The following is a 24,966-nucleotide window of genomic DNA, read 5'->3' on the forward strand; positions in this document are numbered from 1 at the left end:
TTCCTTTGCTCTCAAACTGTTGAATATTTATCTGTCACACACACACACACCCAGTCAGGTTCTGCCCCATTTCCCCTAACTCTCAAATATCCCCAAATGAAACTGTCCAGCCCCAGGCCCCCCGTCCCAGTTGCTGCCCCTCCTAGCCCAGCTCCCCTCCCCCAACCAACTGCCAGTCACCTGCCCCTCCCCTGCTGCTGCCCCCACAACTGCCATGCAAAGCCCAGCTCCCCTCTCCCCCGACCAACTGCCAGTCACCTGCCCCTCCCCTGCTGCTGCCCCCCCTACTGCGATGCAAAGCGCAGCTCCCCCCTCCCCCGACCAACTGCCAGTCACCTGCCCCTCCCCTGCTGCTGCCCCCACAACTGCCATGCAAAGCCCAGCTCCCCTCTCCCCCGACCAACTGCCAGTCACCTGCCCCTCCCCTGCTGCTGCCCCCACAACTGCCATGCAAAGCCCAGCTGCCCCCTCCCCCGACCAACTGCCAGTCACCTGCCCCTCCCCTGCTGCTGCCCCCACAACTGCCATGCAAAGCCCAGCTCCCCCCTCCCCCGACCAACTGCCAGTCACCTGCCCCTCCCCGGCTGCTGCCCCCACAACTGCCATGCAAAGCCCAGCTGCCCCCTCCCCCGACCAACAGCCACTCCCCTGCCCCTCCTGCTGCTGCCCCACAACTGCCATGCAAAGCCCAGCTCCTCCCCAACCAACTGCCAGTCACCTGCCCTCCCCTGCTGCTGCCCCCCGAACTGCCATGCAAAGCCCAGCTCCCCCCTCCCCAACCGCCAGTCACCTGCCCCTCCCTGCTGCTGCCCACACAACTGCCATGCAAAGCCCAGCTCCCCTCCCCGACCAACTGCCAGTCACCTGCCCCTCCCCTGCTGCTGCCCCTGAACTGCCATGCAAAGCCCAGCTCCCCTCCCCGACCAACTGCCAGTCACCTGCCCCTCCCCTGCTGCTGCCCCCACAACTGCCATGCAAAGCCCAGCTCCCCTCCCGACCAACTGCCAGTCACCTGCCCCTCCTGCTGCTGCCCCCAACTGCCATGCAAAGCCCAGCTCCCCCCTCCCCCGACCAACTGCCAGTCACCTGCCCCTCCCCTGCTGCTGCCCACACAACTGCCATGCAAAGCCCAGCTCCATGTACCCCGGATCCAGCTTAGATCTCAGAGTCAGCCCTGGCCAGGCCCCAGTAAGCATCACAGCCCCCCTTTTGGTCAGGGGTTACAGCATCACCCCGGGCTCCCTGCTGTTCACATCAATGGCAGGGCCTGGGGACCCAGCACGTCCCAGGTAGTGACTGAGTGTGGATGGAAAGTTCCCTTGGATTTCGCCCTTTTCTCTCTGATAACCCATCATTGACCAACCCCCCCCCCCCCGATTTCCCCCATTTCCCATTGAATGCCCAAATTAGATGTAAAACACCCTTCAGCTCGGCCCCGTCTCTCTCGTTACTGGCAACTGATATAAAATCTCCTCCGATTGTGTCACGTTCTCTCTAACTCTCAAATACTGATGGAAAATCCTCTGCTGCTCTGGGCTCCCCAGTCCCTGTCTGCTGCCACGTCTTGTTCTGGAGGGAAACTGCTGCCCCGAGTCATTACCCCAGTGCGGGGGAGGGGAGCTAAACCCCCAAAGGACCAACTTTCGCCTCAGGTCTGAGCATCAGATTGTTTCCCCCTGTACATCTCACTCATGACTGAACACAGGTCAAATCTCCGGGTTTGCTCTTTCCCACGTCATTACCAGTTACTGACAGAAACTCCTCTCTGGTTGGGATTTTTCCCTCACATGTTTTAAGTGCAGCAACTTCTCCTTTTTTGGAGGGAAGCTGTTGCCCTGCGTCATTCTCCATGTCAGGGTGTTGCAGGGGGAGGGGGTCAACCCCCCACAGTGACCAACTTTCCCCTCACGTCTCTGATTCAAATTGTTTCTCCCTTTACACCCAATAAAACCGACATATTGCTGAAGAATGTGACTAGCCCCGTAGTTAATGAACATCAGAGCCAGGAGCCTCCCCATGGCTGCTAAGGCAGAGCTGCCCAGTCCCTGACAAGCTGTTTCACTGCCCCATATGGGGTTGAGAAGGGGGGGTTAAGGGGCCCACCCCCACCCCAAGGGGCTGCTCTCTGCTTCACTGCCCCTGTTCGCCTGGGCAGGACCCAGAGTGGCCACAGACTCCTGCCCCGGCCCCTCACATTCCCTCCCCTCTGTTGCCGGCACAAAGGCCCGAGGCGACAGCAACAGTGGTTCGTTGCCCGGAGTGCCTCACTCCAATAGACACACCAGGGTGGAGAAGCAAAAACCAGGTTTATTTGAGCCCAGATAAGGTGCAAGGGAGACATAGCAATCTCAAATCCTGCACACCGATACAAGCGGTTTTCCTCTCTTTATACATAACTTCAGCTCAGCATTCCCATCACCCCCACACTCCTCCTCTCCCCCCACCTTTCATTGCCATGCAGCAAATACACTTTGCAATAGCAATCACATGAAGCAGTTAAGTCATACTTGGCAAAAACCACCTTAGCTCGTTAGCAACTCTTCTGTGATCAGTTATCTGTACTTTCCCACTGTGGGGGCTACGTTCTCATGCATATCACTTTAATTACAGCACCTGCTTTCCGCCTATCTTATTTAGTATTGGCTACATCTAGTGTCAAGCAGCCTTGACGCTGCCAGTAATTAGCACATAACACAAGAGGTTACAAAAGTTTAGTAAGGCTAACAAAAGCACTTTACATAAAGGTACTTTGGGTCACATAGGCCCAAAGCCATCCTCCCGAGTTACCTAGATTTATGCCTAGTGACACCAACACCTCTGTCACCACAAGCTCAGGACAAATGACCCTGGGGTGGGGGTCGTTTCCAGTGCTCAGACAAAACCCCGGCATGGGTGGGAACGTGGGGCTGTTCTGTGCCAGCGACGGGCACAGCTGGGTCACTGGAGGGGAAGGGACGAGCCATGTCCCCACTGAGACTGCCCGGTCCCAGTTTGCCCAGTCCCAGCTGCTGACCCTCCCCCACTGCTGCCCCCCAACTGCCATGGGACCTTCTGGCTCCATCCCCCTCCCTGCCCCTGTTCACGCAGTGTCCCTGTCCCCCATGGCTCCCTGCTGCCCGTGTCAAAGGCAGGGCCAGGGGAACCAGCACTTTCCAGTTATTTAATTAATTTTGATTTGATTTCCCCTCAGATTTTGCCTTTTACTGTCTGATTGTTGACTATCAATGCTCCTTCCCCAAGAGATCTTGCCACACTTCTCTCCTGTTATCAAATATTCAGACTTTGCTCCATTTTCTTCCTAATGATGACAGATTGCGGTGACATCCCTTTGCCCCCAGTCATCAGAACAGCAGCAACTCCTCCCTGTTTTGGAGGGACACAACTGCCCGGGCCTTAGATTTTACATTTCTCCATCTAATTATTAAATATTAACATAAAACCTCCTCAGATTTTGCCATTGACATGGACAGTGGGGAGTGCTGGGCAATGGCATGTTAAGAGGGGGCAGGAACAGGGATAGAGTTAGAAGGTCCCTTGTTCAGCTGGGGGGGAGCAGTAGGGGAGGGGCAGGTGATTCACAGTTGGTGCTTGAGAGACCTGCGTTGGGTTCATTATTTGATAATTTGGGGGAAATGGGGCACAGTCTGCAGAGGATTTTATATCAGTATTTAATGAGCAGTTGGGAGTTTAACCTGGTCAGTCAAGGTCTGGCCAACTGCCCTGTTAGCAGCCGGGTGTTGCTGCTCCCCCATGTTCTGTTCTGTTCAGTCTGTAACCCTTCTGCCAGTTGAAGTGGGCAGCGAGAAGGGCAGGTTCAATACCTAGGGGGTTCCTTTTCAACAATGCAACCAGAACCGGCTCAAGCCCCCACCCGGGAACCTGGGGAAATTTCACTGTAACGCCTGGATGCCTCTAAGAGGCAATTCTTCCCCTCTCGCAAGCACAGAGTCCGAGGTAGAGTTTCTTTAATAAAAGTAACCTAGCAGTAATCTGAGAAAACAGTCAAGCGGTATCCATAGACATAAAAGCATGAGCAAGCCACCCTACCCAGTGTACGCTGGGCAGTGTCTTTTGCTTCAGGTTATTGAGTCCAACTCCAAAGTTCCTGTAGCGTGCCCCACCCTTAACACCCCACTCATAGTTGTCGTCCATGGTCAGTGCAGATCCAGAGTTCAGAGGTGCATCTGCATGAATTCTCCTCCCACCATGAGTGGGGCAGGAAGGGTAAAAACCAACATGCTCCTCCACTGTCTGGGCTCCTGCTCACTAACCGGCCACCTGCTCCCCTGTCAGTCAGTCTCTTAGGGATTTCTAGCCCTTAGCAGGCTGGGCAGAAACATGGTCTTACCTACCCCAAGTGATTTCAGCTCTCAGTGATTTTTAGCTCTTGGCAGAACACAGTCCCACCACAAGTGACTTTTAGCTCTGATCCACCATTTAGGTTAACAAAGAGGCTTCCAGTGAAGCCTATTTAGCTCTTTCTTTGAACAGTGAGGAGGAACACCTGCCTGGCTGGAACTCCTGTCCCCACCCCTCTTACTTTCACAGGGCTCTGGCATTCGAGCCCCTAGCTTAACCAGATCCGTTCCACTGAGGGTGACCCCCTCATTTGGGACAAGTTAAACACAGTCCTGCTTTCCTGGATTCCAATGTAAGCAGGGTCTGAATGAAATGCTTCCCTGACAGCTACTTGGGAGGGGGAAAGACTTGGGTGTGTTTATGTAAATACAGTTTGCTCCTCTCTGCTTACATATTCAACAGCTAGAGCTGTGTCAAAGTGATCAGCTTTGGCTGGTGTTGGGTTACAAATCACCATAGTACTGAATGCAGGGGTAGTGAAATATGGTTACCAACATTGTAATTATTGTGGGAATACACAGAAGCAGGAGCTGCTGGGTACAAAGCAGGGCAAGGAGGGGTCCGGTGTGTGGCTGTACAGGAAGGTGCCCAGGCAAAGGACATGGAGTTGGGGAGGAGCCGTGTGGTCAGGTGAACATGTGGTGAGAACCAGAGCCAAGCTGCCCGGGCCCCTTCCCATGCATGGGTGCCATTTATCCATCCTGGCCCCTCGCTCACACAGCCCTGGGACTGGGCCTGCTCCCTTCCCTGGCCCAGCCACCGAATCCCCTTCCCCAGCTCTCCCCACTCCCTACCCCTCCCTCCATAGCAGTGGTACCAGCTCCCCCCACAGGGCTGAGTTTCCAACCCATCACAGATCCCTTTGAACTTCTTCAAAGTCTTCTCTAGGCCCGACTAACCTACATAATTTTGTGTCATCTGCCAATATCCACCTCACTGTTCAGCCCCAGTTCCAAAGAGTTGATAAGCGTCTGATGTATATACCATAGCAGGATAAAGAGGTCTTGTATATCGGTTCCGGTTCCCTAGTCGAATGCAGAACATGACACGAGATTTCCAAGCTTCTGCAACCATTTGTAATGTCTATTGAGGATGTACCACATGGTCTTGTCAGATTTCAAAGGCACTTCCTGAAAAGCTGAAAGAAAGAGGAAACGGGTTGAAAACCCCATGGCGCTGATGTGACTGGTGCCTACGAAACCTCCCCTTCGGATGGTCATTGCCACATGCTATTAGCTACCCAAGAGTCTGGGGGTACAACAACTCAGCTACTCCCGAATAGCCCTGGACAGAGAGGAGACCCCATTCTTGTATAACTTTCCCCTCTGCTGGCATACACACAGACAGTTGGGGGCACTTGTTCTTTGGGTGGAACAGGAAAGTGACAGCAGCAGCGGTGTTAAACTACCAAACATTTAGGCTCCTAACATCTACTGAAATTCTTTGTGGTCATGTGCCTTCATTCCTTAAGAGCTCCCAGGGAAAAGTGTTTCCCATGTGCACTTATGGGATTTCCTATGAGCAGATAACCAATCTCTCAGTGAAGTTCCTTGGCCTTCAATCACTCCATTACAGGGAGGGCAGGTGATGAGTCTTTCCCTACAGAGGGTAATTATCATCATCACCCTTAATAATAACGGTTCTTTTCAATTCTGTCAGGCCTTCCTTTGGAGACGTTGTGACCTTTATGATGACAGTCTCTCCACACAGCTCTAAGGCTACGTCTATCCTAGGAGCTAAGGATGTAATTCCCCTGCTCCCGTACACATATTGTGGCACCTCGATGAAAGCTCGCGTGACCATCCTTCTTCCTTAAACACTGTCCTTAGACAGAGAGGGACACATTCAAACCTGTGTTCAGGCCCTGCGCTGCACCCCTGTACTTCCCATAGAGGCACAAACACACAGAGGTATTTCCTTACCTTCATACAGGCGGGAGATGCCATCTTCATTCACTGTTTCAGACAACAAGTCACAGTAATGGTGGATAGTATTTCCTAGACAGACAGTGAATCTCACTACTTTTCAAATCCTTCCCTGAAAACTGCTAAAGATGCAGCCATTCCCCCAAGACAGCCCTTGGGAAATTAAATACATTCCTTACATCTGTTCACAAAGCACATTAGATAAAGCATTAGAAGCCCAGAAGTCACTGAGAGACTGATTTCCAAAGGAAATTGAATTCACATCATGCTGGTTTCCCCTAGGCGCAGCCAAAGAGTTGTTGTGGGCAGGGGAAGTTGGTGTGGTCCATAAGCTAAGGGCATGGCTACACTTGCAGATGTAGAGCACTGTGAGTTAAACCAGCCCTCGAAGACCGCAGCAGGGAAAGCACTACAGTATGTTCACACTGTCAGATGCAAGTGCACTGGCGTGGCCACATTTGTGGCACTTGCAGCAGCACTGGGAGCGGTGCATTATGGACAGCTATCCCTCAGAGCACCTCTTCTCATGCTTGTGCTGTGGCTTGTGGGAAGGGGGAAGGTGGGTGTGGGGCATTCTGGGTCCAGTTCCAATGCCCTATGATGCATCAGTGTGTATCCCAGCAATCCCTGTGCTTCCGCCAACATTTGGCGCCATCTTTCATCGCTTATTGTCCTGCACGCTCTGTCTTCTCTTTCGGTCTGCAGGAATGGAGCCCGAAGTGCTGAGGAATATGCTGATGGGTTCTCGCCAGCATGTCACGAATGGCAGTCGAGTTACTCCTTAAGCTACAAACTGACAGTGAGGAGTCCAACGATGATGTCGACTCGCATGTTTGCGACACGAGATTGCTTGTGGCATTCACGGACATGCTCACCACAGTAGAACGCCGCTTTTGGGCTCGGGAAACAAGCACTGAATGGTGGGATCACATCATCATGTAAGTTTGGGATGACGAGCAGCGGCTGCAGAACTTTCGCATGAGAAAAGCCACTTTCATGGGACTGTGTGCTGAGCTCACCCCCACCCTGCAGCGCAAGGACATGAGATTGAGAGCTGCCCTGCCAGTGGAGAAGTGGGTGACTATTGCAATCTGGAAGCTGGCAACTCCAGACAGCTACCAATTGGTCACTAACCAGTTTGGAGTGGGAAAATTGACCATCAGAATCGTGTTGATGCAAGTTTGCTGGGCCAGTAATCGCATCCTGCTCAGAACTGTGACTCTGGGCAATGGTCATGAGATTGTGGTAGGCTTTGCACAAATGGGTTTCCCTAACTGTGGAGGGGCAATAGATGGGACGCATATTCCAATTCTGGCACCAGACCACCAACCTCCGAGTACATAAATCGGAAAGGGTGTTTCTCTATGGTTCTCCAGGCGCTTGTGGATCATTGTGGGTGTTTCATTGACATTAACACAGGCTGGCTGGAAAGGAGCATGACGCACGAATCTTTCAGAACACTGGCCTGTTCAGGAAGCTGCAAGCCGGGACTTTCTTCCCAGGCCAGAAGATCACCGTAGGAGAAGTCAAAATGTCCACTGTGATCCTTGGAGCCCCGCTTACACTTTAATGCTGTGGCTCATGAAGCCCTACACAGGGAGCCTTGACAGCAGCAAGGAGCAGTTCAACAACAGGCTGAGTCAGTGCGGAATGACTGTGGAGTGTGTTTTTGGCTGTTTAAACAGCCACTGGTGCTGTCTGCATGGGAAGCTGGACTTGGCCAATGACAGCATCTCCATGGCTATAGCTGCGTGCTGTACCCTCCATAACATTTGTGAAGGGAAGGGTGAAAGCTTCACTCAGGCATGGATCTTGGAGGTTCAATACTCGGAGGCTGAATTTGCACAGCCAAAGAGCAGGGCTACTAGAGGGGCCCAGCACAGGGCTGCAAGGATTAGGGATGCCTTGAGGGAGCAATTTGAGGCTGAAAGCCACCAGTAATGTCTGGTGCCCTGCACGGGAGTGAAGTGCAGTGGTTCCAATGTTAGTAGGAATCTATGTTTGCTATGTATGATACACTGACTTGCCATGCCTGTTGCTTTCCCTAGCTAAGGTGTCTTTTACTTAATGCAATAAAAAAAGAATGTTTTCAAAGCCAAAAAAATCACTATTAGTTTTAGTGAACTAGCTCAAGCAGAGCTATCCTGTGTCCGTCTACACCACGGCAAAGCTCGCTCCCACCTGCAGTGCAGACGTACCCTGTCAGGGTTCCCTCCCCTCTGAACTCTGGGGTACAGATGTAGGGACACGCATGAAAGACCCTCTAATCTTATATTCCACCAGCTTAGGTTATAAATTTCCCCAAGGCACAAATCCTTCCTTGTCCTTGGATGAGTACTACTGCCACCACTGAGTAGACAAAGATTCAGGAAAAGGACCACTTGGAGTTCCTGTTTCCCTAAAATATTCCCCCAAGCCCCTTCACCCCTCTTCCTGGGGAGGCTTGAGAATAATATACCAACCAAATAGGTTAACAAGGTGAGCACAGGCCAGACCCTTGGGTTTTTAGGACATTAAAAACCAATTAGATTCTTTAAAAACAGAACTTTATTATAAAGAAAATAGTAAAGAAGCACCTCTGTAAAATCAGGATGGAAAGTAATTTTACAGGGTAATAAGATTCAAAACACAGAGGATTCCTCTAGGCAAAACTTTAAAGTTTCAAAAACAGGAATAAACCTCCTCTTAGCATAGGGACAATTCACAAGCTAAAACAAAAGATAATCTATCACATTTCCTTCCTATTACTTACAATTTGTAATTTTAGATGCTTAGTTCAGGTATGACTTTGGGAGATGTATTTTCCTGCCCTGATTCCTCGCTGACCTGGAGAGACTACACAGAGAGAGACAAAACAAAACCTTCCCCCACAGATCTGAATGTATCTTCTCCCTTTATTGGTCCTCTTGGTCAGGTGCCAACCAGGTTATTTGAGCTTCTTAACCCTTTACAGGTAAAGGAGGGATTTTATGCTACCCTTAGGGTATGTCATGAACATACAGCTGAGAGAGGTTTAAATGTTACAGGTCCCAGGGGGCACAGACCCAGGGTGACCCTGCTCAGAATTCATCCCTGACATTTGCACCAAGGCTCGAGCCAATGAGGGTGGGTCACCGACATGTAAAATCACCAGGGAGACCCCAGAGAGCCCTCACGTGGGACAGGTGTGGTCAGGCAATGGAGCCACTTTTTCCCACAGCAATCAGTGGCCATTCATACCATGCTGGCATAGGTGCTGGAACTAGGGGTGGGAGAGAGGTGGTTTCCATTACATACACGGTTTACAGTTTGGTTCAGTAGCTCTGCACCCCACTATAAAAACTGTTCCAGCATCTCTGCACACTGGCTTGTTTTCCTCAATGTGTCCAATCTACAGTAGGGTCTAAATGCCCTGAGACAGGGACCCATTGTGCCAGGCACTGTACACACCAATAGTGAGCAACCAGCCCTGCTATCTAGAGTGCATTACAATCTAATAGACCCAACAGCCCACAGGTGCAGCCACGGTGTGAGCGTGTGATATGGACCGGCTGCTGGCACAGAGACATCTGACCCTGCTCAGAGCCAGGACTGTGGGGATAGGGTTATGAAAATTAAAAGTCTTGGTTATAAGCTGATGAGATACATAGGGTACATAATAAGAATTGTTCCAGTTTAAGGCGTGTAAGTTTTTAAAAGTGGTAGGGAATAAGTGGCCTTGGGTACGCACCCATAGAGCGTATAGAGTCAGAGGCAGTAGCGGAAAAGTGGATATGGACACGGGCGGAGTTTGTCCTCAATCCGTCGGCGTCTGGTGGGTCTTCTATGGACGGATACAGTCTGTTGGGGAAGGAAATGGGTTATTTCCTCACTGTGTCCCTTGTTGGCTTTCTCATTCACGCGCCCTGGTATTGTCGGTGTCCCGTGATATGTTCGGTGTACATGTCCCTGGACCATCTGATGGCGTCAGATGGTCCATTAACCGGACGTAGCACTGACCGACTCCATACGCCTCAGCACAAACTGACTGTTGGGGTACCATGTGCCCAGGGCTCCGACGATCAGGGCACGGATTTGGACCTCGTAGCCCTGGGCGCCAGTGTAGGCCAGCGGGTATATTTCTCCACCTTCTGAGATCGGGTCCCGTGGAAGGCCGGGGTCTGATTCTCGAAGGGCACCGTGACAGCCACCATGATGACTCTCCTCTGCTCTTCGCTGGTCACAACGATATCTGGGCGTAGCTGGCTGTCCGTTCCGGGGAAGGCACGTTTGATGATCTCCCCCAGGGTTGTTGGGATGGCTTTGACCAGTCGGTCCTGGATTGCGGTGTGTCATGACTGCCAGGCTCTGGCGTGGGGCTGGCAGCCGCACATGACGTGGGGCAGGGTCTCGTTGGAGTAGCCACACTTCCTGCAACGCTTGTCCCAGTTCCCATGGCGGATGGCTCCATTCAGGGGAATGCAGTTGAGCCAGGCCCTGTGGATGAACCACCAATCGGTGAACCAGGTGCAGCTGCCCCTGGGTAAGAAGTGGTTGCTGGCATCCCATTTGCTGGTTACCTGGAAAACCTTGCCCTGGTCCAGCTTCTGCTTTAAGTTGTCGGCATAGTGACAGCAGATGGCATCCTTCGGGGTCCTCTCTAGCATCATTTTGGTGGTCAGGGTGATGATGCTCTTTATGCTGGTCTGAACTCTTTCTGCACAGTACCAGGAGTCCCAGTTCCTGGCGCTCCTCACACCACATCCAGCGACAGCCGATCCTCTTCCCTAGCTGTTGTGAGGCATTGCGGGTGCGAAGCCAAAGTGAGGACAGGTCTCCCCACTCTCTCCCGATCTCTGTGATACTCCTCACCGTCGGGTCTGGGCACATCAGGAGGCGGAAGGTGTGGGTGATCACCAGGACATTGCACTGGTTGCCCATCCGAGGGACGTTGGTGCCATGTTGCCTGTGCAGGATGCAAACGGGACCAGTGCACCCTGGAAATACCCTGTTCAGGAGAGGGGGAGATATGTGTCTCCCCCCAACAGAGGTGAAGGCTGGAAGTCTAAGAGTGGGTGTCGCTGGTGGGCCACAGAGGGGGAATCCAGGTGCAATTACCCTGAATGATGACAGTGAGGGTCTTACAGCAGGACCCTGCAGCCAGCACTTCAGCATGGCCAGCTCCAACCACCAGCCGGCTGGAACTGCCACCCCGTGTATTTAACACAACCTAGAAACCTCTTGCAGCTGAAGGAGGAAGGAAGCTGGAGAGGGGGGTAAAGGATTTTCCCTCCCTCCATGGGTAGCGAAGGGAGAGGGGTCATCTGCCATGGAGTCGGCCCCCCCTCCCCCCCGTAAGGTTACAGCGGGGGACAAGCTAACCCTCCCAGCAGAAATGAGTCATACCTGCTGATACAGGAGGGGTACAATGTGGGGGTGGGGATGTGACTGCCCCGTGTTGCCTCCGGGTGGAAACTTCCAGCCCCAGCAGGCAATCGCATGAGCCTACGTTCCCTCTAAGGTACGCACCTCCACGGCCATGTAGGAGACCATCAAGGGCCATGCACTTAATTGGGAGAGCCGTGCTGGAGTGCACCCTGCACTCAGGGGTGTGGCCACAGGAGGGCCTGGAAGATGGCAGTGGGGTGAGGTGGGGAGTGGCAATGGGGGAGCTTGGGCATGCAGGGCTGTGGCGAATCTCCCCCCCCCCCCCCGGCACAGTGGTGCAGTGAGGAGACATGCCTCTCTCCCCAGTCCCAGAGCTGCTGTGGCAGGAAGAGGCACCCCTCCCGCATCCCAGGTGCTGCTGCGAGGGTGTGTGTGTGGGGGGGTGAGGTCCTCTCCCTGCTGCAGCCCAAAGGAAACCTGCACCCCAAACCTCTCATTCCCAGCCCCACCCCACAGCTGAGACCCTCATCCCTGCACTCCGATGCGCTGCCCCAGCCCTGAGCCCCCTCCCACACTCCAAATCGCTCGGCCCCAGCCCCGCCATACATCATATTGGTGCACATAATAAAATACATCCCGCACACGGATGGGAAAAGATAGAGGGACCGTCACTGCTGGTTCTTGGGGGGCTGAGGCCACAGGAGCGGGGATCACATGCCTCTGGGCCGGGCTCAGCCCAGGGAGACTCCAAGCACCGCAGTGTCTGCTTGGCGCTCCAGCCCCTCGCAGGCACCTCAGCGGGGGGAGGGGCGTGGGCAGTGCTCCTACCATGGGCTGAGCAGAGGGACCCTGCTTCCGGTTCTCACGCTGGTTGAGGGTGGCCATTCGGAGTCATGCAGCAGCTGCCGAGAGAACCCGTCTGGGGAGGGGGCAGTTGCAGCCCGCCCCCTCCGCTCCCCGCCCAGGCCCAGATGCTGAGGATAGGGCCAAGCAAACCAGAACCGCCCCCCTCCAGCACATTTCTGGATTGTTTGGTCCCTTTCACCAGACCCCCAAACTCAGCTGGGCCTGACCAGACACAACCCCAGGGCAAGCCGGATGGGGGTGCCAGCAGGACCTGGCCCTGACAGTGATAGCAGAGAACTCCACCATCATCCCAATCCTACTGAGAGATACCCCCCTTCAACCATCCCTTCATCAGGTAGACAAACTGCCCCTGGCCCACCTCCTTTCCACCCATTCCCCACTCCTGAAAGCCTGTGTAGGGGAGCTCATTTCCCCTTGCAATGCTCTGAGTCCCCCAGGATGCAGCCAGACCATAGATGGGTACCCCTTGCCCAGCTTCTCCCATATGAGAAGCTAAGGGTTAATAGAGAGGAAGCTAATGAGGCTCCAAGTTGGACCGGCTGATCTCCACCCCGATTCTCAACGGTTCTGACCAAGAGAGCTTACTGGAAAATAACTCACTATCTTTGTTCATTTTAATGAAATATATAAAACACACAAAATGAAGACCCTAAACTACTACCAGCACCATCAGCTCGCTCTTGGGTACACAGTACAGGTCAGATCAGGAAATGAGTCAGTCAACAAGGATCCTGCTTTGGAACCAAATCATCAGAATAATACAGCAGAAAATCAACCCTTCGAAATCCGGAAACAGGAACCAAGGAGGCAGTTGTGCATTTAGTTATTCATCTCAGCTACTGAATTTCACTCAGGCAGTGTGATCTGCACTGAGCCGCTCGAATATTTCAATACTAACATCAATTGATTGTTCACATTTAAGCCACAACCTCAGAGCTTCCCTCTTCGATTTCATCAGTATGTGGCTAACCTTCTCCTGGTGGCTTCCAAAGATAAAAAACTGAATAGAGACAAACCTTACTACACAAAATTAATAGAGACAGACCTTAATACACAGAACTCTGACAGCTGAGGTTATTTGAACACTTTCACAGAATGAGGAGCACATATTCAATTGTTTTGATGGGCAATATTTTAGTTATTTAGATTTGGGAATTTTTTTCTATCTCCTTCCCTGCATGGATGTGACAGGTTTCATACACACAGGTACGTGCAGAGCCCCACTGCAGTACAATAGAAAGACTGGGATGACACCCAGTTTGTAAAAATCAAACAATAAGACATTGAAATTGACGTGATGGAAACGCTGCAGCTTTTTGGACTCCCATGGAGTAGGAGCTAAAGCTGCAGTCTAGGTGACGAGGTCACAGGCTCAGTACTCCACATTCATAAGCTTTCTCAGGTACGGGGAGAGAGGTCAAGGCTGGCACAGCCTGTTGCTGATATGTCTTCCTTCCCCAGAGGGGATCAGTCAGTGTCCTGGAATGTCCATCTTTATTTGACAGGTTGAGGGTGCAAAAGGGCTTCTGGCCTTTACCTTGGTCTTTATGGTTGAGGATTCCAGCTCACCCCACATTACAGTCATTCCCCTGAAGTCTCCGGGCATATAAGGAGCGAAGGACGTTTTGTTTACAGACACTGTTGCCTGATCCATTTCAAGCGAGGCAAACTTTGGGTTATCAGCAGTTTGGAAAAGTCCCATTAAAGCCACCAGTATTCTTAAAATATCGGCTGTTGAGAACCACAAGCATTGTGGAGGTTTGAACCCCAAAGATCTCCAAAATGAACGAAATCCAAGGACTGTTAAGAAGTTACATTAGCCTTGCCTGGGGGTTAAAAGGCTGAACTGTGACAGTTGGCTTCCTTAAAAAAGGAAAAGGGGTCTCAGCTGTCATAAATATAATGGGTAGCCAAAATAAACAAAAAACCCGAACAAACTACCTATTGCCTCATGCATCCACTGCCATTCATAAAAAGAATCGCGGGCATCTCCTGACAGACATCATACATCTTCACTTTGCAGAGACGAGAGGAACTCAGTGACCCATGCTGTCTAACTGGGTAAAAGGTTATAGAACTTGTCGCCTTATTAATTTTACTTTGGAGCTTGTCAGAAAAAATTCCATTTGAAATAGAAATAACTGTCTTCTAGACTGGGTCCGTATTCTCCTATACGCTATTTCTCCTAGACATTCCGCCACCTCAGCCTTGGAGTGATGTTTTATGTCAGCACTCCCCAGTCCAAAGGGGATATGTGACATCAAATAAACTTGACAGGAATGGCCATCAGTTCGTATAGTACTAACAAAAAAAGGTGAACCAATGGAAGTCGCGGGCTTCCAATATAATTCAGGAAATCACTAAGCTAGGCTTTAAGCAATAATGAACTTCATGTTTAACTTCATTTTCGCTGGGAACGAGAACATAGTCAAAGATTATAAAATCTTATCATACCTGTTTGTTTCATTTTAAGCCCCATTTCCAGCAAGCAAGTACTGCGTAAATGTTGGCGACACCAGCCTAGGAGCTTTCCACATCTGTGAGTTCATTGATCTCTGGTTCTTCTGAAAGAAGTGTTGATGGAAGGGGCTCACGCTTTGCATCATGAGAAAAAGGACTCGGCTCTATATTCACTCCTGCCAATCGTTCATAGTAGCAGGAAGTGGAGGCGGAGTGGTACAACTACACCAGACAAGAGCAAAATGAAGTGACAAGAGCAAGAACAGAATCAGGACTCAACACTTGTACTTCCAGCTTTCTGAAACTGGAGCCTGACACATTGAGTCCCTTCTCCGTTACTGTCATTCTAACAGAATGGAAGTCCTTGGTGCTCAATCAGGCTGGGGAAGGAAAGTCCCCTCTAAAGGCATCAACTATTTTTCACTTTGCATCATGGAACTCTGGATCCAAATAGTGAAGGACCTTCCAGTGTAGCCCTGGCATCCACTGGGGTGGAGTACATGCAGCGCTGTAGACAGGGAGATACAGCACTGTATGTGCCTTGCCAGTGTGGACGGTGAGTGAGTTGCAGCGCTGTAAAGCCACCACCAGCGCTGCAGCTCTCCAGTGTAGCCAAGCCCTGGGACTGTAATCAGTGACACTGAACTAGGGAGTGGTGTTAGAAACAAACAATTTTACCTGGACCGTAGTTCACCACAGCTTCCTTCTCTGGGGCAACAATCAACTAGTGGGTGTCTGCTATATCAGCCTGAGTTCTTCCAAATCCTTGGCCTTGGTCACGGTATGTTTCCATTCCTCCGGAACACAGCCCTTTACCAAACCACCCAACATCTGAGCGGAGTTAGTGAGGAATGGCTGCTCCAAACATGCCCAATTTGTTTCTTTAATCTGGTGGCACAGGGTGTAAGTTAGGGACTAGAAACACTTCTGCCTCAGAATCCCTGTAAGCACCAAAGGAGGGGAAACTTATTAAAAATAGATATTCTGCAGTTATCTCACTTTCAACACGGAGTTCATTTCAGTCCACATTTGAGCATCTATCATGGGCAAGTTCACAAACGTACTTGTTTTCTCCACATCAACTCAGACAGGGAAAGTGTTTCCCAAATAGCCCACATGCACCCAGTTACTTCACTTAGTTGCAATCGGGGGGTTGCTGTTGTTACCATTTCAGAGTGGATGGAGGCCTAAGCGCTCCTGTTTCCTTGGCAGCAGGCCCAATGGCTTGGAGCAGCCTCTCCTGGTGCGTGAACTGCACTAGAGCTTCTGCAATGTCATCATGCAGCGGTGGGGGGAAAGACAACAATAAATTAAGCCAGAAGTGGCTTCATCAATAGATAGCAACTGGGATTTAAACTCAGAATGATGTCACAGTGTTTGGAATTCCCCACCAGGTCTGGGACACTTCCATTGCCAGCTCTAATGAGTCAGATTTAGGATCAAATTGATACTAATTGCAGAGACTTTCTGGGAGCTGGAGGGGTAGAATAGAGGTGGAGAAACTCCATTGTGCCTCACACAGACGCCAGCACTGCTGGAGTGAGAGGGCATACTGATGGTGATGGGGAAGGAGGGAATCCCTCCGACTCACCCCACTTCCTTCCGCCATCGCAGAGGCTGAAATGAAACATTTGTCCTACTCCTGCTTCTCCTCTTTGCTATACTGAAATGTATTGTCAATAAGGAAACTGATAAAAGTAAAAATATCTGCTGCCCAGCACAACCTGTACCAGCGCGAGCACAACTGGGAAGGAGACATTTTGTCAGCAAAGAGGGAACTTGGTGACTAACAATCGCTCTGCTACTGGGGTGACAGTATAAACGTGATGCTCAGGGATTGTCCAGACCAGGAAAATGGGTGTCCATTAGGACAGGCCAAAGGGGAAGATGCCAGCTAACCCCAACCCCTGTGCCTGGGCGATGTCAGCACTGCAAACAGAGTGGTGTGTTTACAGCAGGATAGCTACCTCGAGCACGCCGACTCCAAGGGAAATCCTAGAGCAGAAGTCAAAGCCCAGGTCCATTCGCACTCAGTGAGGCTACTTGTGGTCACCCCAATTTCCCCCACCTGGGGCTGATGGAAACTCCTTGCTGGAAGGACACACACTGCAATGACTCACAGGAGCAAGGACCACGGGATTCACCTAGGGAAGGGCGACCTGTAAAAGGCATGAGTGGTCAACACACGAGGGGTCTGAGAGAACAGAGTGACACAAATGGTGCAAACAACCCATAAGGTCACTATGTGGGAATTAGCAAATGTGTTTTGTTTTTTTTAATTTTTTTCTCCGCCCTACACAGAGTTTCTATGCTGTCTCTCTCTCCTGTGAACACTCTGATGTCTTTTAAGGGGTGAGCTCCGGGTGAAACTTTTCCCGCACTCAGAGCATCGATAAGGTCTCTCTCCCGTGTGAATTCTCTGATGTACAATGAGGTCTGAGCTCACACTGAAGGCTTTCCCACAATCACAGCACTGATAGGGTCTCTCTCCTGTGTGCCTTGCCTGATGCGTAATTAGGGTTGATTTCTGTCTGAACAGTTTCCCACACTCACAGCACTCATAGGGGCGCTCTCCCGTGTGGATCCTCTGATGTGCATTAAGGGATGAACTCTGTGTGAAAGTTTTTCCACACTCAGAGCACTGATGAGGTATCTTTCCCATGTGGATATTCTGATGTTCAATAAGGTCTGACTTTACAGAGAAGCTTTCCCCACACTCACAACATTCGTAGGGTCTCTCCCCTGTGTGGATCCTCTGATGTTTATTAAGGGCTGAACTCTGAGTGAAGCTTTTCCCGCACTCACTGCATTTGTAGGGTTTCTCTCCTGTGTGCAATCTGTGATGTCGAATAAGGTGAAAGCTCTGACTGAAGCTTTTCCCACACTCACAGCACTCGTAGGTTCTCTCCCCTGTGTGGATCCTCTGATGTTGATTAAGGGCTGAGCTCTGAATGAAGCTTTTCCCGCACTCACAGCATTTGTAGGGTTTCTCTCCTGTGTGGATCTTCTGATGTATAAGAAGACCTGAGCTCCGAGTGAACTTTTTCCCACACTCACTACATTTATAGGGTCGCTCTCCTGTGTGGATCCTCTGATGATTAATAAGGTCTGACCTGTCGGTAAAGCTTTTCCCACACTCACAGCATTCATAAGGTTTCTCTCCTGTGTGGATCCTCTGATGTTTAACAAGACCTGAGCTCTGAGTGAACTTTTTCCCACACTCACTACATGTATACGGTCGTTCTCCTGTGTGGATCCTCTGATGGTTAATAAGGGTGAAGCTCAGAGTGAAGGTTTTCCCGCACTCACTGCATTCATGGGGTTTCTCTCCTGTGTGGATCCTGTGATGTCGAATAAGGTGAATGCTCTGACTGAAGGTTTTCCCACACACATTGCATCCATAGGGCCTCTCTCCAGTGTGGATTCCCTTATGTTTTAAAAGGCCTGAGTGGCTACTGAAATGCTTTCCACACTCAGCGCATGTGTTTTTTCTCTCTCCTGTAGGTATTCTTGGCTGGGCTGTGGTTTCCAGGAGGTCCTGGTGAGTTCCCTGACAATTAATGGAGTTACCCACTTTTTCCGCTGGCTGGTTTCTCTGCTCCCTCTCTAGTCTGTGCTGACTCTCACAGGCCTTCCCCTGCACACGACGCCTGGACACATTCCCTCTGGAGCCGTGCGATAATCCCCCATGTGGTGCCACTTGCTCAGAATCTTCCTGCTGAGGATTCTGCTTCTTCTCCTCACTCACCATCCCAGCACCTGCTGGGACAGAGAGAGAAACCTCAGACACAGGGATGTAAAAGGGGGAAACAAACCAAAATTAGAGCTGGAGAGACAGAAAAGAAACCTAGTAGCTGAATTCTCCAAAACTCTTCCCCATAGGGAAGAGAGGAGGGGAACAATTCTGCCTCCACATCCCCTCAGGGAGGGAGCTCCGCCAGGTGTCAGTCAGGATGCGCAGGAAGCCATGAGCGACAGCTGCCCTGAGGATACAAGGCCTCCTGGGGACACTCCTGAAACCCGAGAGCTCACAAGGCTTTTAGGGCCTCCCAGCTGTTTCCTTCAGGCACTGAGAGCTTTGAGTTGGTTTAATGATCCCTCACCTGCACAGGCACCTCTCGGGATCTCTCCTTCCTCACAGCCCTGGAGATCCGGGACCCATGGCTCCTCCCCTCGTTCCAGCTGGGAGATCACATCAGGTTTGGAAACTGGACACCCTGCTCAGGGGAAAGAAAACAAGGGAGATCAGGGGAATTCATGGGACATTTCTATTACTTTAAGCCCAGCCCATTTTACAGCAGTGAAATCCTGGGGGCAGCTCCCCAGATGCAGGAGACTCTGCATATGAGGGATTTAACTATCCCCATCTCTGCTGGGAACACACACAGCCAGACACTGCTCAGCAAAGGGGCTCCTCAAACACAGAGAAAGGAACTCCGTGTTCCAGGAAGTTAAGACTCCAGCCAGAGGGGAAGTTACACTGGACCTGCTTCTTCACCCCAGAGAGAAACCCAGAGAGAACGGGAGAGTTGTAGGAGAGCCGGGACCAGTGAGCATGGACTGGTGGGATTCAGCGCAGTGAGGAATAGGCGGGACGGGGGGTGTCATTGAATGTCGTATCTCAGGGCTTGTCTACACTTGAGACACTACAACTCTACTGCTGTAGGGAGCTGGTGTAGACACTGGGCTTTCCTGTCAGTGTAGGTCACCCACCTCCCCTAGAGGCAACGGCTAGGTCAACAGGAATATTTTTTGGTTAAAGACCAACTATTCTAACTACCCTAAATTCCACAGGTTTTTTCGAAATGTCTTGAAATTTGCTGGGCAAATTTTTCATGGGCATTCAGGGAAGAGTTTGTGGTCCAAATATGGGATGATTTGTAAAGGATCCTAAGAGCCCCCACACATAAGGTGGCTTTTTAAACAATCATCTTGCTCTTGTAACATTTGCTTGCACACAGCTGGGGCTGAAACTATGGCTCTGATTTCCCCCCGACGGAGCTCAGTCACTTGGCATTCATCTCAGTTAGTAGGTGCCCCCCCACACCCCGTTTCTTTGGTCTGGCTCGAGGGTTGGCTGTTGCTTTGGGTTGGCTGTGGTCATTGAACCTGAGCTACACCCATGAATGTGAGATTGAGCCCCACATCTGCTACCTTTCAGACAACACATGTTGTCCTTTTTTCTTGCATTCAGCAGACGTTCACCTTGGAAGTTTTGCCCTCTGATTACAAAATATTTGGGTTCAGAGTCACATTTTAAAGTGATCTAAAATCCAAACAGTCTTCCCGGTCTACACTTAAAAGTTTTGCTAGCATAGCTCTGTCAGATGGGGGTGTGAAAAACCACACCGCTAACTATCGTAGCTAGGTCAGGAAAAGCTCTAAGGTAGATACAGTTATACTGGCAAAAAATCCACTAAAAATCAAGGTAAATAAATACCCATGAACTATATTCATGCCGTTAACACTGCCCAGTGCTGCCTCGTGTCTCCCAGCATGTGGATGGGAGACAAACTTAAACCTTTGAAAACTAGGAAATTATAAGTTTAAATACATGCCACACCTGCCACACAACCTTAACTCTGCCCTTCCTTAACCCTTGAGTTGGCACTAAGCATAGGAAATAGTGCAGTAAGGCTGGTGTAAACGTTTACAAACTATGAAAGTAAGAGGCATCTTCTCCATCTCAGGAAGTCTCCAGGTCAAGACTGGCTGCCTTTCTGGAAGATGGTTTGTTCAAACACAAGGTGTTCAGCTCAATACAGCAGTAGCTGGATGAAATTCTATAACCTGTCTTATACAGGATGGATGAATAGTCCTTTCTGGCCACAAAATCTATGACTCTACAATAGACACGAGGAAGGACTGAGAGAACGTCACTGTTTCTGTTGTGTTCCACAGATGGGAAAACCAGCATTTATCTGCATGCCCCCCAGCTGTGTCCGAACGGCGCGAGGATCAATGGGAGCAGCTCGGTAGAGCTGTGACTGTGGTAGGAAGAGAAGTGCCTATTAACACCTAGTCTGCCTCATCTCAGCGCCGGGTGTTGTCGGTTGTGTCACTGAAGGTGCACAAGGGTGTGTTGTTGTCACGGAGACTGTCAGCAGCCTGGTGGCGCACATGCTAGTAGACTCCAGGGTTGATCAAAGACAAAGTGAAGGCCATGACGCAGAAGGAACACTCAGGGGGAGGGTAAGGGAGTGTGTAGCATGGAGGCGTGGCCTGCCTCAGCCCTAGACCTGGGAGGACCACAACCCACCCCTTGGGCTGCAGAACAGGAAAGCCACACCCCCCCCCCCCCCGCCAGAAGCGCATCCTGCGGCTTACATGCGCTGGAGCTGCCGAGGGAGATGGATGTTTCCCCTGCCGCTGCCGGAGCACGAGACCATGGAGGAACTCCCAGCTCTGCTGCCTGAGGACTGGCCTGAGCTCCCAGAGCCACCGGCTGGCCAAGGTGCTCAGGAGCGGCTGGGGCTACGGCTCACCACCCATCCCAGGGGGACAAGGACACGTACAACACAGAGGTCCCAAACCCAGAGAAGGAAGCAAGTAGCCCATGGAAACCAGATGAGTCTGGTTGGGCCTTGGCCGGTTACTAGGCTGGCGTGTGACAGGCAGATCCCTGCTGATCCTGTGGTGGACCACTCCGCCACTGTCATGGCCCTGGGCTGGGACCTGGTGGAGTAGGGTGAGCTCGGGTCCCCCTACCTCCTGCCAGCCCACCCCTGGGGTGACAGCCTCCCTGCATTAGGCCAGGCCTAACCCCTGCCAGAGCCCCTAACTGCCTGATGCCCTGCCCTGACTAAGGGCCTGGGCTTCCAGACTATGTTACTCTGCCCTGACCATATTTACCCAAGTTGTACGCCCATTTACCAAGTTGTCAGGGGGTGCTTGACCCCCACTCCGCCTCAGGCCCTGCCCCTACTCCACCCCTTCCTCCAAGCGCCCACCTGCCCTGCCTCTTCGCACCACTGTCCCGCCCTCCTGCCCGCCGCAGGACAGCTGATCGCTGGCGGGTGGGAGGGAGGTGCTGACCCACAGGGGTTGCAGTGTGTGCAGAGTCAGCCCCTAACCGCTGGTGCCCTCCCTGCCTGCAGGCTGGGTTCACAGACTCACTCTTGCCCAGCCAGAGCCAGCAGACTGAGCTCTAAAGACAGCTCATTTCCCCGCTAATTGAATGCAGTGCTAAGGGCTCTGCGTGGCCTCCCTGAGGGCTGGACCCAGAGGGACGGCCCCGCAGGATTACAGAGCGGGATTATCTCGCAAGTCCGAGCTGGTTTGTATGGAGCAGGCTCAGTGTTTGTGACACGGCCAGGGGTCGTCACACCGAACTCAAATCCAGACTTTCCCTTAGCAAAGAGAAGATGTCAGACGTCGCGCTGTGCTGCCCCTGTGCGCTGTTCCCAGAGTGGTGGCAGGGGAGGGCAGAGCGCCAGCGTGTGTCACGGGTGCGTTGGGGTGTTGCTCATAGGTGCCGACTCCGTGGGCATGCCGGGGCTGGAGCATCCGGGGGAAAACGAGTGGGTGCTCAGCATCCACCAGGATAATCAGCTGTGGCAGCCACAAATCAGCCCTTGCGAATGGGGGCCCCCTCAGCCTGTCCCAGCATTAACTGTTTCCAACCAATCCGTTTGGTGGGCGGGGGAGCGAGCCTGCCCACGCCAGCTGTTCACCCACCGCCCATGGAGCCAGCAGTGTGTGGCTGTAATTCCTAGCCCGGCTCCTACTGCAGGTAAAGGTGGTCCCTTTCCAGGGCGTCATTTGGGAAGGGCAGAGGGGCTTCTGCTCCTCCCTGAGTTTCCTAGCACAGCCAGAAAATGAACTGCTGCTCCCCATCCCCTCTGTCACTGGAGGATCCAGAAGCCCTTAGCTACAAGCGGAGCTAGAAGTTGCTTTGGCTGATAGGGCTGTTGCAGAGATCAGCAGCTGGGAAATGTAAATTCCCCCTTGTGCCGGCTGCTGCTGCTCCCTGGCTGGGAGCCAGAGGGGAGAGCTGTATCGTTCTCTCCACTCCCACCCCTTGCACACAGAGGGTCTTTAATGAGGTTCTCAAATGCCCCCTCTGGCTGAGAGCCTGTGCCACTTCGAAATCCCCCTGCCAGCCCCCGCAGCCAGCAGCCGCGCTAGCAGCCTGGGGACCAGAGGGGCACTCAAAGCACTGTCTGTGGGAAATAGCTCCTTGTCACCCAGCTGATAGGATGAGTCAGGGGGAGCAGGTTCTGGCAAGCCTTGGCCAAGAGAAGGGACCTGATGATGCTGATCTCCTAAAGTCTCTCCCACAAGACTGGTCAGTTTTATTTTCAGTGTAAGAGTTTATTTCAGTTCTATTTAGTCTATAATAGTCTAATTCAGTCGTATTTTGGTGAAATAGTTATTTCAGTTGTTCCCAGTGGAAATCAGAGGAAGTTATTGTACAGAGCTCTGCTCCGCAATCCCCAAACAACAATGTTTGCTTTCTTCAATTGGTCTCTGGATTCTGGGGATATTTTTTTAAACAATTCCTGGAGTGCTCTTAGTTCTATCTGTTTTTACTGCCTTAGAACAGATCGCTTTACTAGCTTCCATAATATTTGAGTGTGCCCTTGAAATGACATTGTTCAGAGGGCAAATCTTCATAACATTTAAGATGTACCGTGTCATATTGTAGTTTCATTGAGGCACGGTTAAGACTCATCCAGTTGGGTCACTGGAGATATAGAAATCCTGAGTATGTATCACATTACAAACTGAACAGTTTCCAGAGGCTAAAACAGGCTTTTAGATCAGTCATTTGTAAATAAAAGTTCAATTTTTTAAATTTGTTTTTATGTTTTGAATCTTTACTATACCTTGAACTGAAGTGTGTTTTCATTTGTGCTGGCAAAATATCAAATGCAGTGTATAAACAGATTGCAGTGTTTAAGAGTTGATTTCTACTTCCTGAGTAACTAATAGGAAAAGGCAGCACTGCCACTGGAGAAAGGTGATAACATTTGTATATTCTGGAAATACACCTTCAGGTGTCTTAGAGCTGATGGGAAACAAACAAAAGGAAGTATTTCTATACACAGCGCACAGTCAGCCTCTGGAACTCCTTGCCAGGGGGTGCTGTGAATGCCAAAACCTGGATACCTCCATTGCCTGCATCACCACACAGGCATGAATGGATTTAGCCTAGGAGGCAGGGTCAGAATGAGCCCCATTGGGCAGGTGGGATGTAGGGCACCCAGAGGTGACGTGACTTTCTCAAGGCTAAGCAGGGAATCTGTGGCAAAGCAGAGAATCAAACCCAGAACATCTGAGCCCGATGCCTGTGCCTTAACCACTAGGCCTCCCTTCCTACCCTGAGGCGGGAAAACCTCCTGGGCCGCTTTGAGTGTGTGGGTGTGGGTGGGTGCTAGACAGAGCCACCAGGAGGGGGGAGCAGAGAGAAATGGAGTTGGGGTGGGGGCTCAGTGTCGGGGCCTTAGGGGAAGGGATGGGACCAGCTTGGGGCACCAGCTGGCAGAACCAAGGCATGCAATGCTGAAAGAGGGCAGAGCAGAGATTGCATTCTGGGGATGATGTGAATCTAAACTCTGCATATCTCCCCTTCTAAGAACCGAGGGGACAGGAACCCTTACCCAGCGAGGTCACGTTTTCATAGTTCTCCTGCATGACGTCTCTGTAGAGGGCTCTCTGAGCAGGATCCAGCAGAGCCCCCTGCCCTGCGGTGAAATACACGGCCACCTCCTCGAAGGTCACTGGCCCCTGAAAGAGCAAGAGCCCCCCACTCAGTGCCTGCTGCCCCTGCCACAGCCCCACTATTCATGGGGAGAGGAGCCAATCAAATGGAAGCTCTGAGTAGCTCACAGTCACCACGGTCCCACCCCCACCCCACTCAGAGCATCCAGGAGACACCAGGGGGAGGGGACAAAGCGAGAGCCCCTTGTCTCTCCCAGCAGTTCCATCACACACTTACTAGCCAGGGCTGATACAGGAGGTGGAGCCCTAGCAAGGGCCAGGGAGAGCTCCCTGGTAGGGAGCCCAA

General features: G+C 51.6%; 1 protein-coding gene across 4 annotated transcripts; it reads right to left on the minus strand.

Annotated features, from left to right (window-relative positions):
- Positions 1–17,075: 17,075 nt before the first annotated feature.
- On the minus strand, positions 17,076–24,607 carry LOC120385221 (zinc finger protein OZF-like). 4 transcript variants are annotated; one of them, XM_039504339.1, is made up of 4 exons: positions 24,560–24,607; positions 23,786–23,967; positions 19,061–19,174; positions 17,076–18,716 (listed from the first exon to the last, which is right to left on the minus strand). In XM_039504339.1, exon 4 carries the CDS (start codon positions 18,706–18,708, stop codon positions 17,251–17,253), a length of 1,458 nt encoding a protein of 485 aa, XP_039360273.1. In that variant the 5' UTR covers positions 18,709–18,716; positions 19,061–19,174; positions 23,786–23,967; positions 24,560–24,607; the 3' UTR covers positions 17,076–17,250. The 4 variants fall into 4 exon arrangements, with proteins under 4 accessions (XP_039360273.1, XP_039360274.1, XP_039360272.1 ...); XM_039504340.1 differs by having other exon boundaries at positions 17,076–18,719; XM_039504338.1 differs by lacking the exon at positions 23,786–23,967 and having other exon boundaries at positions 24,560–24,602.
- Between the last annotated feature and the right edge of the window lie 359 nt (positions 24,608–24,966).

Source organism: Mauremys reevesii, linkage group 17, assembly GCF_016161935.1.
Source record: "Mauremys reevesii isolate NIE-2019 linkage group 17, ASM1616193v1, whole genome shotgun sequence".
Classification (NCBI taxonomy): Eukaryota; Metazoa; Chordata; order Testudines; family Geoemydidae; genus Mauremys; species Mauremys reevesii.

Bases quoted from the DNA above. Each gene is read 5' to 3' on its own strand.
- LOC120385221 (XM_039504337.1), bottom strand. From the start codon at position 24,593: ATGCAGGAGAACTATGAAAACGTGACCTCGCTGG. The intron at 19,175-24,559 runs GTAAGGGTTCCT...TCCCCTGAGCAG, and splicing joins TGAAAACGTGACCTCGCTGG to GGTGTCCAGTTTCCAAACCT. The intron at 18,720-19,060 runs GTGAGGGATCAT...TCTCTGTCCCAG, and splicing joins CCCGAGAGGTGCCTGTGCAG to CAGGTGCTGGGATGGTGAGT.